Source organism: Notamacropus eugenii, chromosome 2 (genome assembly GCF_028372415.1).
Source record: "Notamacropus eugenii isolate mMacEug1 chromosome 2, mMacEug1.pri_v2, whole genome shotgun sequence".
NCBI classification, from domain to species: domain Eukaryota; kingdom Metazoa; phylum Chordata; class Mammalia; order Diprotodontia; family Macropodidae; genus Notamacropus; species Notamacropus eugenii.
Genome location: NC_092873.1, coordinates 54,444,241 through 54,461,405, shown reverse-complemented (window position 1 = coordinate 54,461,405; position 17,165 = coordinate 54,444,241). Strand labels below are relative to the sequence as shown.

At 41.7% G+C, this 17,165-nt stretch overlaps 1 protein-coding gene across 4 annotated transcripts in view; it reads right to left on the bottom strand.

Moving 5' to 3' along the window:
* Positions 1–17,165, bottom strand: part of COL26A1 (collagen type XXVI alpha 1 chain) — a 324,033-nt gene that overhangs the window by 192,448 nt on the left and 114,420 nt on the right. For 3 of the 4 annotated variants that reach the window (XM_072640359.1, XM_072640358.1, XM_072640356.1), the window contains one exon: positions 6,673–6,776. In XM_072640359.1, coding sequence (XP_072496460.1) covers positions 6,673–6,776 — 104 coding nt within the window. The remainder of the gene's footprint in view (positions 1–6,672; positions 6,777–17,165) is intronic. The other variant, XM_072640357.1, reaches the window with a different exon arrangement.

Sequence of the window (17,165 nt, the reverse complement as noted above, 5' to 3'; positions counted from 1 at the left end):
TCCCTTATTTCATTGAATGACTTTCTCCTTGCCTGAAATGTTATGCTGAACTTTGCTGGGTAGTTGATCCTTGGTTGAAGCCCCAACTCCTTTGCCTTACGGAATATTGGGTTCCAATTTTTTCGATCTTTTAATGTAGAAGCTGCAAGGTCCTGTGTGATCCTGACTGTGTGTCCTTGATATTTGAATTGTTTCTTTCTGGCTGCTTGTAGTATTTTCTCCTTCACTTGATAGCTCTGGAATTTGGCAACTATATTTCTTGGGGTTTTGAGTTTGGGATCCCTTTCGGGAGGGGAACGGTGGATTCTTTCGATGACTATTTTGCCCTCTGAGTCTAGTACTTCTGGACAGTTTTCCTTGATGATTTCCTGGAAGATATTATCCAGACTCTTTTCTTCATCATGGGTTTCTGGCAGGCCAATAATTCTTAGATTTTCTCTCCTGGATCTATTTTCCAGGTCAGTTGTTTTTCCAATTAAATATTTTACATTTTCTTCTATCTTTTCATTCTTTAGATTTTGTTTGACTGATTCTTGTTGCCTCATTGAGTCATTAGTTTCTACTTGCCCAATTCTAATCTTCATCGTAGTGTTTTCTTCAGTTAGCTTTTCCATCTCCTTTTCCATCTGACCAATTTTTCCCTTTAAGGAGCTATTTTCTCCATTTAATTTTTGTACTTCTTTTTCCATTCGACCAATTTTCCCAGTTAGGTTTTGGGTTTCCTTTTCCATCTGATCAATTTTCCCAATTAGGTTTTGGGTTTCCTTTTCCATTTGATTAGCTCTTCCTTTTAGGGAATTATTCTCTCCAGTTAATTTTTGAACTTCCTTTTCCATTTCTTCAATTTTCTTTTTCAGGGTGATGTTCTCATCAGTGAATTCTTTTTTTATAGTTTTAAAATCATTGGCCAGTTTTTCTTTTATATCCTTCTTCAGACGTTCCAGGTAATCTAGTTGTTTTTGCGAGAAATTCATAGTCCCATTTGAGGTTTCAGATGGAAGTACAGTCTCAGCTCTAACCTCTTTTGTGTTTGTGTTTTGGTCCTTATCCCCATAGAAAGATTCTATGGTTTTTTCACTTTTCGTCTGCTTTTTCCGATTCATGATGTTGGCTGAGTGTTGTAGCTTTTGGTTCTTTCAGTCAGAAGGTACAGATCTTTAAGTTGAGCTGATGTGTGTCTAGGCTAAAAGCAGGCTTTTGTTTTTTGTTTCCCCGATCAACCCTGGGGTTAGCTTGTTAGGTGTGTGGGAGGGGTGGTCTGGTCTCAGGATATCTCCTCAGCTGACTTGAGGCAAAGGCAAGGTCAGGGGATGGTGATCCCAGCTTCCCTATTGTCTTCCCTTTTCCCCTGGAGGGCTGGGGCACGCCTAGAAGCTAACGTGTGTTCCCGCCCCTCCTGGGGCTCGTCTCCTGGCTCTGAGGCTTGCCTGGGTCTCAGTGCGAATTTTCTCTGCCCTGGGTCGTCTGTCCCTCCAGCCGTCTCCGCCACCCTAGGAAGAATCCCCCTTTGCCACTTTTCCAGCCTCTGGTGTTATAAGACCACCCGCCCCCTTCTGCTGTTCCCGCTGATCCAGGATTGATCTGGGGAAGAATTTTATGGTTCCCTCACGGTCATCAGGGGGGAGGAGAGAGCACTTACTGATCACTCTGCCATCCCAGTTCCTGGAAGTTCAAGTAGTGACCCACCGAAGTCCGTCTTCAGGCTGAAGATTTCAAGGGCTGCTGCGCTGATGTCTGGCACTCAGCGGCTCTCACCGGCTCGGCCTGGCTTATCTCCTGCTCCGCTGGTCTCGCCCGCCACTCTCGGGCTCCTCTGGTCCCCTCCGCCCTGCCGCGCTGACCGCGCTGCGCTGTGCGCTGGGGTCTTACCCCCGCGGAACAGATCCCTCCCGTGGACCCTCCGGTCTAACCTGGGCTCCGAATCCGTCAAAGTCCGTCACCCACTGGATTCTACACCTCCAAAGTCTGGTCAGACTCTCCCCCCAGAGATATCCAGAGGAGTTTTTCCAGGAGCTTAGGTGAGTCGTTGCTTTCACTCCGCCATCTTGGCTCCCCCCCACCCCCTGCATACTTTTTTTTTACTTTCTTTATTATTCTTGTTTTTCAGTCTGTGTTTTCTTTTGCAACATGGCTAATATGGAAATGGACTACATGACTACACATGTATAATCTATACAAAATTGCTTGCTTTCTCAAGAAGGGGAGTGGGAAAGGAAGGAGAAAATTTAGAACTCAAAATTTTAAAAAGGTTAAATTTTTTTGTTTACATGTAATTGAGAAAAATCACCAGTCATCCTGTGTTTACTCAGTTATATTCTCGTCCTGGAGAATGAAGTCAAATGGCCCTTGGAAAGCATCACTAACAACAAGGTTGGTGAAGGTGATGGAATTCCAGCTGAGTTATTTAAGATCCAAAAAGATGATACTGTTAAAGTGCTACATTCAATATGTCAACAAATTTGGAAAACACAATATTGACTACTGGAGTGGAAAAAATCAGTTAATATTCCAATCCTAAAAATGGCAATACCAAGGAATATTCAAATTACTGAACAAATAAATGTGCTCATTTCACATGGTTATGCTTAACATTCGGCAAGCTGGGCTTCACCAACATAAACTGAGTTACCAGAAGAACAGGATGGTTTTTGAAGAGGCAGACAAACTAGAGACCAAATTGCCAACAGTCGCTGAATTATGGAGGTTACAAGGGAGTTCCAGAAGAAAAACATCTGCATCTGTTTCACTGACTACACTAAAGCCTTTGACTGTATGGATCATAACAAAATGTGACAAGTCCTCAAAGAGGTGGGAGTACCAGATCATCTTCTTGTCTCCTAAGGAACCCAAATGTGGACCAAGAAGCCACAGTTAGGACTAAACATGGAACATGGATTGGTTTAAGATTGGAAAAGGAGTATGGCTAGCTTTATAATGTCACCTTATCTAATTTAACTTATATGCAGAGTACATCATGTGAAAAGCCCAGGCTGGATGAATCAAAAGCCAGAATTAAGTTTGCCAAGAGAAATATCAACAATCTCAGATATGCAGATGATGCTACGCTGATGACATAAAGTGGAATTATGAAGCCTCTTGATGAGGGTGAAAGAGGAGAGTGTAAAAGTTAGCTTGAAGCTTAACATCAAAAAAGCTAAGATCTTGGCAAGTGGTCCCATCACTTTTTGGCAAATAGAGGGAGAAGAAATGTAAGCAATGCCAGATTTTTTACTCAGGCTCAGAGATCACTGCAGACAATAACTGTAGCCATGAAATTAAAAGACACTTGCTCTTTAGAAGGAAAGCTATGGCAAATCTGAACTAAAAAGCAGAGACATCACCATGCCAACAAAGGTCCATATAATCAGTACTATAATTTCTCTGGTAGCAATGCATGGCTGTGAGAATTGAACATTATAAGGATAGCTGAACACCACGGAATCAATGCTTTCAAATTGCAGAGCTGGAAAAGATTTTTGAGAGTCCTTTGGACAGCAAAGGGGTATGAGTCAATCCTTAAAAGAAATTTATTCAGACTATTCACTGAAAGGTCAAGTACTGAAGCTGAAGCTGAAATACTTTGGCCACATAATGAGAAGAGGGTCATTGAAAAAGACCCTGTCATTGGGAAAGACTGAAGGCAAAAGAAAAAGGAGATGGCAGAGGATGAGATGGATAGATGATGTGTGTCATGGAAGCAATGAACATGGGCTTGGACAGACTTTGAGAAGAGCTTGGTGTACTGTGATCCATGATGTTATGACGAGTCAGACATGACTGAACAACAGTAATGATTGAGAAAAAAATAAAATAAAAATTAAATTAAAAAAAAGAAAGGGAAAAAACACTGATTTTAGAAACTTCAGTAGATTCTGGGGAGTATATGTATAAAATGGGAAAGATTATCTTCTCAGAACACCAGAAGGCAATTCAGTGGAACCAGGTCTTGTGGTAGCCGCTAGCTGTGAATCACACAAAACCTCACCAAAGTCCTTTCTCTTCTTCCCTTCCCACTTCTCAGTCATTCTCCTCCTTCCCCTCTCTCCCTCTCCCCTATCAGGAGTCATCTTCCTCTCCATTAAGAACTCATCAGCTAGCTCTTGATTTTCCCCAACCCTTCTGTTGATCTCCCTGTCTTGTTAGCAGTCCTCCCAGTCTTCCTAGGAGCCCAGAGAAATCAAAGCAGAGATAGTACAGCCACATCATCATCCCCACCTGTAAAACTAGACGGACTACCTGCAGCTGAAAATCCAGCCATTTCTTGGAAAAGGCTGGAGTATGTTAAGGTTTCATTAATAGTTCTTCAAATGGCTTCAATCTCAAGCCAGCATGGAGCATAGGAGAAATGGCTGGCCTCAGAGGGAAGCCCCAAGTTCAGTCCCCTGACACATCTAACCTGAGTGATCCTGGGCAAGTCACACAACTTCTCAGTGTCCCAGGCAAGTCCTTAAAACCGTGAATTGTGGGGACCTGTCCAATCTGCAGTGGGAGATGAAATTCCTTCTCTGAGAGTCCCTATCCTAACAGAAATCACATATCTGGTCCCTACTCCTACATGGTAATAATCACAGTAACTAGCATGGATATAATGCTTTAAGGGTTGTCAAGAGCCTGACATATATCATCTCATTTAAAATCATAAAACTATACTTAGAAAAATGAACACACACATATAATGGAATGTAAAGTCTTAGAGAGTTACTTAGGGCACTGAGAGGTGAAGTGACTTGACCAGAGTCATACATCCAGGATGTGTCAGAGTAGAAGTTGAATACAGATCTTTCAAGGGTGGCCAGGTGGAGGCAGGAAGACCCAAGTTCAAATCTGGCTTCAGACATTTACTTAGGTATACAATCTTGAACAAGGCAATAAAAAAAAAAAAAACAAATAAAAAACCCTCTGTCTGCCTCAGTTTGCTCATCTGTAAAATGGGGCTAATAATAATTCCTGACTTCTAGGATTACTGGGAGAATAAAATTTGTAAAACACTTTGAAAGTACTATATAAATGCCATTTATTAGTATTATTCTCAATTCCCCTACCCACTACATATTGTTGCTTCACAACAGTTTTTTTCAAACTACACAGGTGCACAGATATCAATCATTAAAATATGCATATTATTTTCATATTATTGTCATATCCACACCTCTCTTTTTGTACTAATAACTGCCATCTGTGAAACAAAGAAACAAAAAATCCAAGCATGATCAGGTCATTTAAAGATAGGACCCAATGTGATGGCAAGAAAAATAGGATCTTTTACTGTTTTTGTTTTCATATAATCAAGTGCCTTGGATTGAATCTTGCCTTTATCAATCAAGAGTCTTTATTAAGAGTAAAGTACAGAAACAAGAATTTCTTTAACTAGAAACAGTGTATGTATTTGTATTATTAATTATTTTAATGTGATTAAGATCTTCCCCACTCATTAATGGACCTGCCCATTAAGGGGAATTTGATTAGAGAAGATTTGTGGGAAGGTCCATGCCTTTTGTTAATGAGGCACTGGTTCTCAAGGGTTGTGATGCCCTCTGGCTCTAAAAAAGGTATAAAAACTCTGAACTGAGGTTTTACTTTGGGGGTGACTGACTGGAAGTGTTTATTTGGCCAGATGAGGACTCTGGGAAGCTGCTAAAGGACCATCCTCCCTCACCTTGGCCTTGAAAACCCAGATGTCGATGCTTCCCTCTCTGGTAACTATGGTCAGACAGTTGGACCTGTCTGTTGAATTCAGGCAGAGGAAGCCATGTCTGTTGATCTTTGAGTTCTCTACATTTTCTTAGAATTTCAGGGTGCTGACTCCCCTGAACTAGGTGAATGATATATGTTCTTGGTTAAAGTAATGATACATTTATAGCTAAACATAGCTATATTATTTTAACTAAAATAACCAAAGCATGCCAAGGGGAACAATTTGAGGTGAAAAGTCAGAGTCATTTTCTCACTAGAGGAAGGGAGGCAAATCTGGACACATGGTCTCTCTACTCCAAGATTCCAAAGAACACCCTATAACCTCATGATTTAAATCAATTAAACTTCAGACTTGAGAAACAAATGTGACTAATGCCGGACACTCACCACTCCCCACTGGTCCTCCCTGGTACCAATTTTGATAACGCCATCAAACAAGATCTCTCCCACTGGATCCCCTGTATCCTCACAGATTTAGGTAAATTGCAGAACGAATAAAAGTAAAAGGTCTTTTGGGTCCCTTGAGATATGAATCTCCATCACTGATTCAGTTACAGGCCTTGGCCCTGACCTTTTCCTTCCGACTGACTCTTCTGAGGAGGCCTCTAGGTGCCTCCCTGACCTTCTCCCCCCATTCCCAAGCCTTCTTCAGGCAGTGAGTGGATTGCCCACCTTGACAGGATAGTTGGTCTATCTGCACCCTTATGTAATGCACAGTTAGCTTATAGATGGCATTGTCAGACCTCCCCACCTAGTCAGCTCAGTGGGGACAAAACTGCCTCCCAGCACACATTTGGTTTAGAATTGGCTTGCAAAATGAGAAAAACAGTAGAAAACTGAATATATACTTCCAAAATGGAACCTGTTCCCAAGAGGAGAGGAAGGAAAAGGAAAGTAGGGCAGAGACCAGGTTCATTGCCCTTCTCCCTGACACCCATTATACTTTCCCCCTGAACAGATCACATCATCATCACTCACCCTCTTCACAGTTGCTTCCAGCAAACCCAGGGCAGCATTTCCATTCCAGAGCTGTCACGGTTCGGTAAGACACTTTGTAGGTGGGTCTGATTAGGGTCCTGTAACTAACACAAAAGAGCAGTCAGCAGAGGGCAGGACTCCATCCCCAGCCTGACCTCACTTCTAGACACACAAGCAGCATCGCCATTGACGGCATGCAGCCATGCTCCTCAGGGCCTTTCTCTTCCCTGATATCCACCTAAAGAGATTCCTGAGCCTCCTTGAGATCCTACTGTGGCTCTGTTATACATACATACATACATCTGCCTCTCTTTCTAAGCCTACTTTCCAGTCTGTACCAAATGAACACTGATTCTGGACCCAGAGAACTTGGGTTCAAATTCAACTTTGATAACTATTTGTATAACTCTGAATAAGTCACTACATCTCCTTGGGTTTCAGTTTCTTCATCTATGAAATAAGGGACTGACCTAGATGGCCCCTTGCAGTCTAAATCTGGTCCTATGGCACCTTCTTGGTACCTCCCATATGTTTATTCCCCACTGTGTCCTCTCCCAACCAGCCCCACTGCGTTTACCTCTCTTCACTCCCCAATCTTAACCCTACAGTTAAACCACCTCACTCTACACTCTCCTCAGGACTTGAGCCCCTTCATCCAGCAGTATTCAAACTCTGTCAGACTCCTAGATCATTCCCATCATCTACTTCTTCTATAGCCACACGCTGAACAAAACTGGAGAAAATTGTACAGACTGAAGACACTCCAAACTGATGTCATCTAAATTCACCTGGGTCTTCCCCTCAGTAGGATGATACCAGTATTCCCCATCCCACTCCCCACAAAGGCTGTTTCAAGCCTTGTCTTCTCAAGCATCCTACCTCAGCCCCTTCCCCATCCCTCTCCACTGAGGACCTCATTTCATACTTTACTGAGAAAAACAGAGATCGTTCACTAGGAGCTCCCTCTTCTCCTCTTCTCTACATCTCAAAACCCCTTGATATCATCTCTCATTCTTTCCTCCTTCACTACAGTCTCTAATAAAGAGGTGACCCTTCTCCTCTTTAAGGCAAACCCTTCATGTGAAGGCAGGGGAAAGCATTTACGAAGCACCTACTATGTGCTGGGCATTGTGCTAAGGACTTCACAAACATTATCCCATTTGATTCCCTCCTGTCATCTTCAGGTGACACAATGCCTGCACAAGCATCCCTCCTACGCAATGTTCACTCTCTTCTTATCTACTGCTTCCTTCTCTGCTTCTTCCAAATACACATCCAAGGCTTTCCCATCCTGAAAAGACAATCACTAGACCTTTCCATCCCCTTGAACCATCATCTTATTCTGTTGTAGAAAATGTTGTCTAGACATTGTTCCACTTCCAAGCTTACTATATGCCAGGCTCTAGGGAGAATGGAAAGGTCCCTGCAGACTCCATCTCAGAATACGGTTTTATATAAAGTAAAACAGAAAGAATTATCAAAGTTATCAAAATAGGCAGCTATCAAAGTATAGTTTTTAAATCAAGTTTATGAACCCCAGGTTAAAAACCTGTGATAAGATGGGCTCTAAAGTCCTCTCCAGTACTAGGACACTCTCCTCTCTGTCTCTCTTGATGTCTGTCGTGTCTCTCTCTTATTTATATATGTGTGTGTATGTATATATATGTGTGTGTGTATATGTATACATGTGTGTATATATACATATATGCATGTATATACATATACATACACACACGTGTGTGTGTGTGTGTGTGTGTGTGTGTGTGTGTGTGTGTGTAATTTACGATTTCATTTGGTGTTGGGCACCTGTGACCTCAAGGCCACATGTGGCTTTGACTGAATCCAAACTTCACAGAACAAATCTCCTTAATAAAAGGTTTTGTTCTGTAAAACTTGGACTCAGTTGAAGGGCCACACTTGAGGACCTAGAGGGCCACATGTCGCTTTGAGAACACAGGTTCCCTACCCCTAGATAAGAACTTCTATAGGGAGGAAACTACCTCTCTTTTGGCAATAGAGATCAGTCCTTGCTCTGAAGTCCATCTACTCCTAAGAGATGCCTGGGGCACAGGGATGGGGGCGGGGGGAACTGTTGAAGTGACCTGCTCAGGCTCCTAGCTAGGGTGTATCTCAAAGTGAAGTGGCACATGAATTCAAGTCTTCCTGATCCCCTACACATCACTGACTCTCTCTACTAAAATAATAAGAGCTCATTTTCTACAAGACTTTATAAACTATAAAACACTTTTTTTTACAACAATCCTGGAATGTAGATGGTGCAAAATATTATTTTTACATTTTGTAGATGACAAATTGAAGTTGTTTGCTTAAATTCCCACAGTCACAAAGCTAATTAAGTCACAGACTTGAACCAAGACTTTCAGACTCCCAAGTCTGGTGCTCTTTTGACTATAACCAGAGGCAGCTGGTGATATCATAGTGCAGAGGGCACTGGACCTGGAGTCAGGAAGACCTGAATTCAAATCTGACCTCAGGAACTTACTAGCTGTGTGACACTGGGCAAGTCACTCAAACCTGTTTGCCTCAGTTTCCTCAACTATAAAATGCAGTTAGTAACAGTATCTGTCTCTCAGGGTTTGTTGTGAAAATCGAAAGAGATTTTCTGAGAATATGTGTAGCATGTCCCCCATGCCTGGGACACTCTCTGGAACACTTTTCACCTCTGCCTACTGATCACGCTGGATTCCTTTAAGTCCTAACTAAACTCCTACCTTCTCCAGGAAGCCTTCTCCCATCCCTCTTAATTCCAGCGCCTTCCCTCTGCTCATTATTTCCTATTTATCCTGTATAGAGCTTGCTTTGTTCAGATTTGTTTGCTTGTTTTCTTAATTTCCTTAAGGGCCGACTGTCTTCTGCCTCTTTTTGTATCTTCAGAGCTTAGCACAGGGCCTGGGTCTTATAGTAGACACTTAATAAATGCTTATTGAATGACCAAGTGAGCAAAGTACCTAGCACACAGCAGGTGCTACATAAATGCTTATTTTCTTCTTTTCCCACCCATGTCCCTTGTTGTCTTGGGCTATTGACGTAAAGACAGAAATGGCCTAAATATTGCCCCTAAATTTGAAAAATTTCTTTATTAGCTTCTTTTGACGAACAAAATTTGCACACTTCTGACTCATGAACAGCCTTCTCCACCCCCATCTCCCCGAAGTCTACACACTGAGGAGGTTCAATGGTTATCTCAGGACACCTTGTGAAACCAGAAGGGACCTGCAGGTGAATCCACACATTTGTTGGGAGCACTGAGGTATATAGAGGGAATACGGACCCCCAAAAAGCCTCATTCCACATCCAGAAAGAATCTGGATCTCAGGGAGGGGGGGCTAAAGGAAAAGGGTGGGGAAAAATGGCAGGAGCGAATATCAGATTATGTTGTTTGAATGACAATGAAGAGAAGCTAAGTCTGTGGCTTTTTTCTTCTGACACAGAGACTAATAATAATACTCATAAATGGTTATAGCACTTTAAAGTTTGTAAAGCATGACCCATTGAATAGAATTGCTGGACCAGGAGTCAGGAATCTACCTCAGACATTAGCTATGCGACCTTGGGCAAAGCTCTTAACCTCTCTGAGTCTCAGTTTCCTCATTTGTCAAAAGAAGGAGCTGACCTAGAAAGTCTCTAACATCTATTTCCTCTCTAATATTATGACGTGATGAGTCTTTAGTCTCATCTGGTCCTCTTCCAACAACCCTGTGCAGTAGACACTCTACGTCTCATTACTTCCATTTTATAGATGAGAAAATTGAGGCTGGTGAAGTTGGTGAAGATTATCAGCTAACAGACTTCCAGAGTTTCCATCTACAACTCCAGTGCTCGTTCCACAACACCAGAGCTACTCTCTCTGATCAGTGTCTGATCACATAGTATCTATTCAAAGCAATATGAACATATTTTATCTTGAGAAATTAAAAATATTCCTATAATCTGAAGGTTTGCCCTCCATTACTATCCTAAGACTCACCAGCATAATGTTGTAGGCCAGTAGTGTCAAACTCAAACAAAAATGGTTCCCTGCTCAAGGCATATGGATTTAGAAAACCACAAATTAACATTGTCTATGTTATGTCGCATTTTTACTTATTTGGTTAACAGTTCCCAAATGCATTTTATTCTGCTTCATGAGGCACTGAGGAGTCTTGCCAGCTACGTGGGCAGGCCCCAGTTTGACACCTTTGCTGCAGGCCACCGGTCAAGGCAGAAGGATGAGGGGGGCTTGAGAACTTATCAACAAAGTTGGTATTGCCATACTTACTTACAAAGATTATAGAGTATGTCCTTTCCACCAAGACAGCCAGTACAATAGGAGTGGAAAGGAGGAAAAAAGATTCAATCCATCTTTTTTAAAAATCATGGATCTTTTTATTCAAAATCGGAACTGGTCATTCTATTACTTATGATCAACCTATGATTTAACAATATCTAGAAACACCAGTAGGTGGAGCTGCTTCATCAGGTTCCTTGATAACCTCAAACTAGTCCAGATGCATTGCTAGGTCCTTTAGACCTTCAGTCCACACCAGCCTCCTATACTGTTTTTGGCTTGTACTATAGATCTTTGCCACTTGACCCAAGATCCTAAGGGGAGTTATGTTTTGTGTCCAGCTCCTCTGGGTGGGGCAAACATCTAAGACAGCTCTGGGGAGCCTCAGGCTTTACTGTGGACCAATGTAGATTCCAACCCTACCCAAATGTTAAAGTGCCACTTTGTGAGGATGACCAGCATGTTGTGCTTAGATAACACACCAAGAGACATTCAGCTGGTCAAATATGTGAGCTAAGGGTATGACTATGTGGATGCATGACACTTGGAAGATGACTGGATGCCACATTACTTTTCTTCCATAGAACCTTCTTTAATTCCATACCCCATCCATGTCACCGGTTAGCAAGAACTTCTCCCATATGATTTGATTCTTTTATAACCTTACCCAAATTCTTCTAGAATCTCTTAATTGCCAACTATAACGGTCATTTTTCAATCCTCGTTCTCTTTAACCTCTCTGCAACATGACACTGGTAAATGCCCTCTTTTTCTGAACGTTCTCTTCTCTTCATTGATGTTCCCAAACTGTAAGAATCCTCCAAAGGCTGTATCCTCAGTTTTCTCTTATCTGGCTACCTATGCCATTTCTCATGATGACCACCTCATCAGTTCCATGATTATTATCTCATGCAGATGACTTCCAGGTCTATAAGCTAGCTCTTCTCTGTCTCTGTCTGTCTGTGTCTGTCTCTCTCTGTCTCTCTGTCTCTCTGTTTCTCTCTCTCATCTTACATTACCACTCACCTACTGGACATTTCAAATTGGATGGCCCATAAGTATTTCAAACTCAATATGTCCAAAACATAACTCATGATTTTTTCCCAAAACCTATTCCCATTCTGAACTCGAAAAGTCTCTATGATCCCTGGTCCTCCTAAGTATTACTGACTCTTAGTTGGGTTGTTTATCCTTTGGTGAGAAGAAAGCAAGAGAGGCTCTTCTGTGGCCTCCATGGTTAGGGGTTTGGCGCAAACCTCCCTATCCACCTTAAAGATGTCTAACGCCCCTACATCCACAAATAGAGCTAAAACTTTAAATTTGTTGGTGTTTTCGACTTATCCTGCCCCTCGGGGCTCATCGGTTCCTGTTTTTCATGATCTCTGATCAGTATTTCCCTAGCAAAGTAGGAGGCAGGAAATAATACATCTTTGAAGCATCTTTCTTTCTTCCAATGGGGGATTCTAATAAAGCAGAGCACACATTTTGTATTTAAGAAGCCATAATCCAAGGAGGTAAGAACACAAGAGAATGTAAAAAGTCAATGAATACAGTAATTGTATAATGAAATTTATGCTCAAAAATCTTAACTAAAAGAAAATAATTCTTCTACAATGTGAAAAATATATGTGAAATCATGAGTTAATATTGCATACAAGACTAAAATCCTTCTCACTGAAAACACATAATAAACAAGAATATTCCCTCTTCCTACTGCTATCTAACTTTGTTTTGGAAATCCTAGTCACAGTAGTATGGCATAAAAAGAAATTAAAGAAAACGCACAGGTAATTAAGAAGTTAAAATATCTATTTGAAAATGACCCAGAAAAACCCAAGATGATGAACCAAAAATAAAGGCAAAAATTGCAACAGAAGGCAAGGTAACATCTCCTAAGTAACATAAGATAAACACATGAAAACATCTGCATTTCTAGAAGCCATCTCACAAAGGATCAAGGTAAATGGATAGAAAGATAAAGAAGACCCATACTTAGCAGGGTTTTCTGCATGTGTTTCATCTCTGTGGGGGGCTCAGAGGCCTCAGAACTTTCATGGAGGAAAACAACATTGGGCAGTACCGAGGAGTAACTCGATCTGGGGAGATAGGTCTCAGTGTACCCTTTCTCTTCCCTTGAGTGGGATTTCCTGCCTGACAACCATGTGATTCATTTGTATAAAATCAGAGCACGTTGAAGCTAGAAGAGATGTTAGAGACCATCTTCTCCATATGTGTCAAACTCACAGCCACAGGAAGTGACCTGCAAAGCTCCCACATCCTCAGAAGCAAATCAAAATGTGACTGGGAAATGCTGGAAAAAACAAATACAAATAAAATACAAATGGATAATGTTAGTTTGTGGTTTTCTAATACATGACCAGCAAGGATCTGTGTCTATTTGAGTTTAACACCACCGAATCTGATCCTGGGGAGGAAAGGAGCTCAGACTCAAAGGAGGGAATGAACTGCCTTATTCAGGGTTTCTGCCAAGTCAGTAGTGATACTAGCATTAGACCTGTGGTCTTAAGGCCACATGCGGTCTTCTAGGTCCTTAAGTGCAACCTTGGGCCCAGAAGGCCACATGTGGCTTTATAGCCACAGGTTCCTCACCCCCTGGATTAGATGAAGGTCCCTTGATTCCTTGATGTTTATTTTCAACCAGAGGGTGTCTTAGTCCCTACCTGGTATTTAGACCAAAGACCTAATCCATATCTCTAGAAAGATTGTTTAACTAAAGAAAGATTTTTAGCTATTGGGTGCTCAGAACAGGTGGGCTGGTCTTCGGTGGCTTGTGTTAGAGCACACATTTTCTATGGCCTCTTTCTATGGCCACTCCCTTCAAGTCATCCCATGGGTTCTGCTGATGGGTCACCCCACAGAATGGTTGCTTGGACATCTTTGGGAATGGCTACATAGGAAACTTGGGGACAGATGTCAAGAGAAATCATGGCCAGGAGGCAAACCTCTATATTCAAAAGCTGGTGCTCTAGGAAGCTGCCCTTCCTTCTCACCAAGGCCTCACTTGAGAAACACTCTTGTGCAAGAGGGAAGAAGGTTGAGCCCATAACAAAGCAGAGCTCAGCCTCTCAAGCCCTGGCTTCTGTCTCTGCACTATACTCTCTTGCATAGGAAAAGGAATGAAAAGAAACAGCTTGGTAATGAGAGCAGAGAATCTGGGGACACAAAAGGAAAGTGGGTGTAGGGGTTTCAAGGAGGCAGGAAGTCCATTAATCTTTGGATTAATAGCCATGGGTCTGGAATGAGGAAAAAGGAGCTTAAATAACCAGCTACCACAGGCCAATCCTGCTATGCAAAATTTGACCCCCTTTTTCATACCCATCAAGCCACACATTCCAGTGGCCAGAGGAACTTGCTCTACTTCTCTGAGGTTCTTTTAAGACTGATAACATACATGGCAGCCCCAAGGCCTTTTCAGAATGACCAACTGCGCACAAAAAAGGGAAATATCTTTCTTCCATTTGTCTCCCTTACTTGATGAACAAACCTGTTTGACCATGACTTGACCTAAGTGGGGTACAGCACGATTAAGCACCCCCTGAGAAGAGGCTTCTATTAACATGGGAATCTGAACAGGTCAGGTCTAGGCCGAGGAGAATGTTCCTCAAAGGATTTCATTTTCACAGGACAGGAAAGGGGAAAAACAAAACAAAACATCAAACTGAAGCCTTTTAAAGTGTCTCCCTGGCCAGCCCCAGAAAGGGGCTGGCCCAAACGAAATGAAGGGAGTTGTGGGGGAGTATCTGTTGCCAAGCTGAGCCTGGCAAAGGGGGTCAAAGGCTAGAGGAGGTGATTTGGGAAATAGAGAAGCAAGCTGAGAATTCAGACAAACACCCTCCTCTTTTCACATCTGGAATATGTTGGCCGGCTAATGCCGTCAAAGCAAATGGCCTTGTTGATGGAGTTTGAGAGACAGCCTCAAGAAAAAAGCGGGACCTAGTTGTGGGGGAGGGGAGGGCGCAGAAGCAAAGGTAGCTAGGGGGCAGGGATGGGCAAAATAAAATTAACCCCTGAAATCCTGAGAGTCATCATGAAGGTGACCTTGTACCTATATTGTGTATGTATCTTGTTCATATCTACTATATGTATGTGTGTGGCCTCTTCCCACAATGGCAGGGAATATTTTCATGTTTTCTTTGTATTTCAAGTGTTTGGCATGGTGCTTGGCACACAGTAGGTGCTTAATAAATGTTTGCTGATTGCTTGACTTCTAAATCTTGTCTGATTTAGAAATATCAATATGATTCCATAGAGAATGCATAGACAAGCTCAGGCTTTAAAAGGCCATGTCAAAGAGATATCATGACTTGAAAGTAGATCATCCATGACCAATCCAAAGACAAGCAAGGTCTGGCAAGTGTGATCAAGGCAGGAAAACTTCAACCATAGACCCAGCAATGGATTGTGTGCCTGGTTTCCAAGAACCAACTATTTTACATTTTAAGAGGTTCATTCAAAAGACTGGCCAGTAGGTTATAAATGTTTGTGGGCATAGCAACTCTTGAAACTGTCTTCTAGGGCACAAGGGAGTTGTGTTTACCATCAACAGAAGAAGTACCTAAAGAAATAACATAATGGATCCTTTAAGAATTGGAGTAAATATAAGAAACAGAAACTAAGGCAGGCAACTGAGAACAAATATTAAAAATTACTATAAGAATACTATATCAGGAAGGCCAAAACCCAACCTGGCACACAGTAAGCACAATATAAATGTTAGTTATTATTACTATAATATTAGCTAAGACTTATGATAAATGCTAAAGACAAAAAAGGACTTTAAAATAGGACCATAAAATTATAGAGGTGGGAGGAATTTTAAGGGTCCTCTAGGTGAAACCCTTTCTGCCACATAAGGACATGGGGGCCCAAGGGAGGAGATGACTTCCCCACGGTCACAAAATCAGCAGAACTGAGAGTAGAATCCATATCCTCTAGCTCCAAACCCTGTGTTAGTTCCACTCTCCTGCAACTGTCTCCCAATTATAAGAGAAAGATTATGATCGTATCAGCCTCTCAAGTGGAGGTACATGGGAAGATAAACAATGGAAAGAAATTGAAACTATTCCATTCTTTCTTTACTTCTGTTTTTGCTACAAAAGAAAAGATGGAAGGAATAAGTATTTATTAATGCTTGCCATATGCCAGGCACTGTGCCAAGGGTTTACAAACATTATCTCCAAAGGAAATGGTCTTCTACTGGTAAGGCTGGGGGGGAGAGAAGGAGAGAAAGGAGGGCTGGAATGGTTCACACAGGAATGAAACCCATGACAGCCAAAGAGCACCCAGCGACCAGCATTGAATTTGCTTTGCCTGCCCATGCTGAACTACGCTGGAGGGCACCGAAATACTGTGACAGTGGGATTGCTAATGTACTATTGGTAATCTTTGAGAATCAAGGTGAATCTAGAAGTAGCCCAGGTCTAGAGAAGGGCAAATGTGGCTCCATTTGCAAAAAGGTGAGGAAAGTAGATACTTCAAACTAAAGGCCAATAAACTTGATGTCAACTCCTAAGGAAATTCTAGCATATTTTATTAAAGAGTCAGTACTTAGCACATAGAAAAGAGGTGACTCCTGTGATCCCAGAATGGATTCACTATGAATAAGCTATGTGTCACTAAACTAAGATATCAGCAAAATGTCATGAAAATTATGTTTAGAGTTCCATAACTCATTTGACAAAGCATGATAACTTTGTGGGCAAATAGAGACATGGGCTTAGAACCAGGTGGACCCAAAGAACAATGATTAATAAATCTATATTAATATGGAGAGATTTTTAGAAAACCATAGGGCTCTGTCTTTGACCCAGGTTGGTTCAGCATTTTAAATCAATGACTTGAATCAATACATACATCAATCAATCAACAAGATTTTCTTAAGCTCCTACCTGGCATTATGCTGGTCAGGAATATAAAGGCAAAAAAAAATGGAACAGTACCTGCCTCCAAGGAGTTTACATTCTGTTGGATGATACGCTTACAAAATTGGCATATGATACAAAGCCAGGAGAAACAGTTAACAGATTAAGATTAAATTAAGATCCAAAACAATTTCAGACTGGAAAAATGTCCTAAAAGTAATGATACAAAATTTAGTAAGACAAAACAAAAAGTCTTAAACATGGGCCCAAAAAATCAAGTGCCCAAGTAAATGATTTATTCAAAGAAAGAAGACATAAGAGTT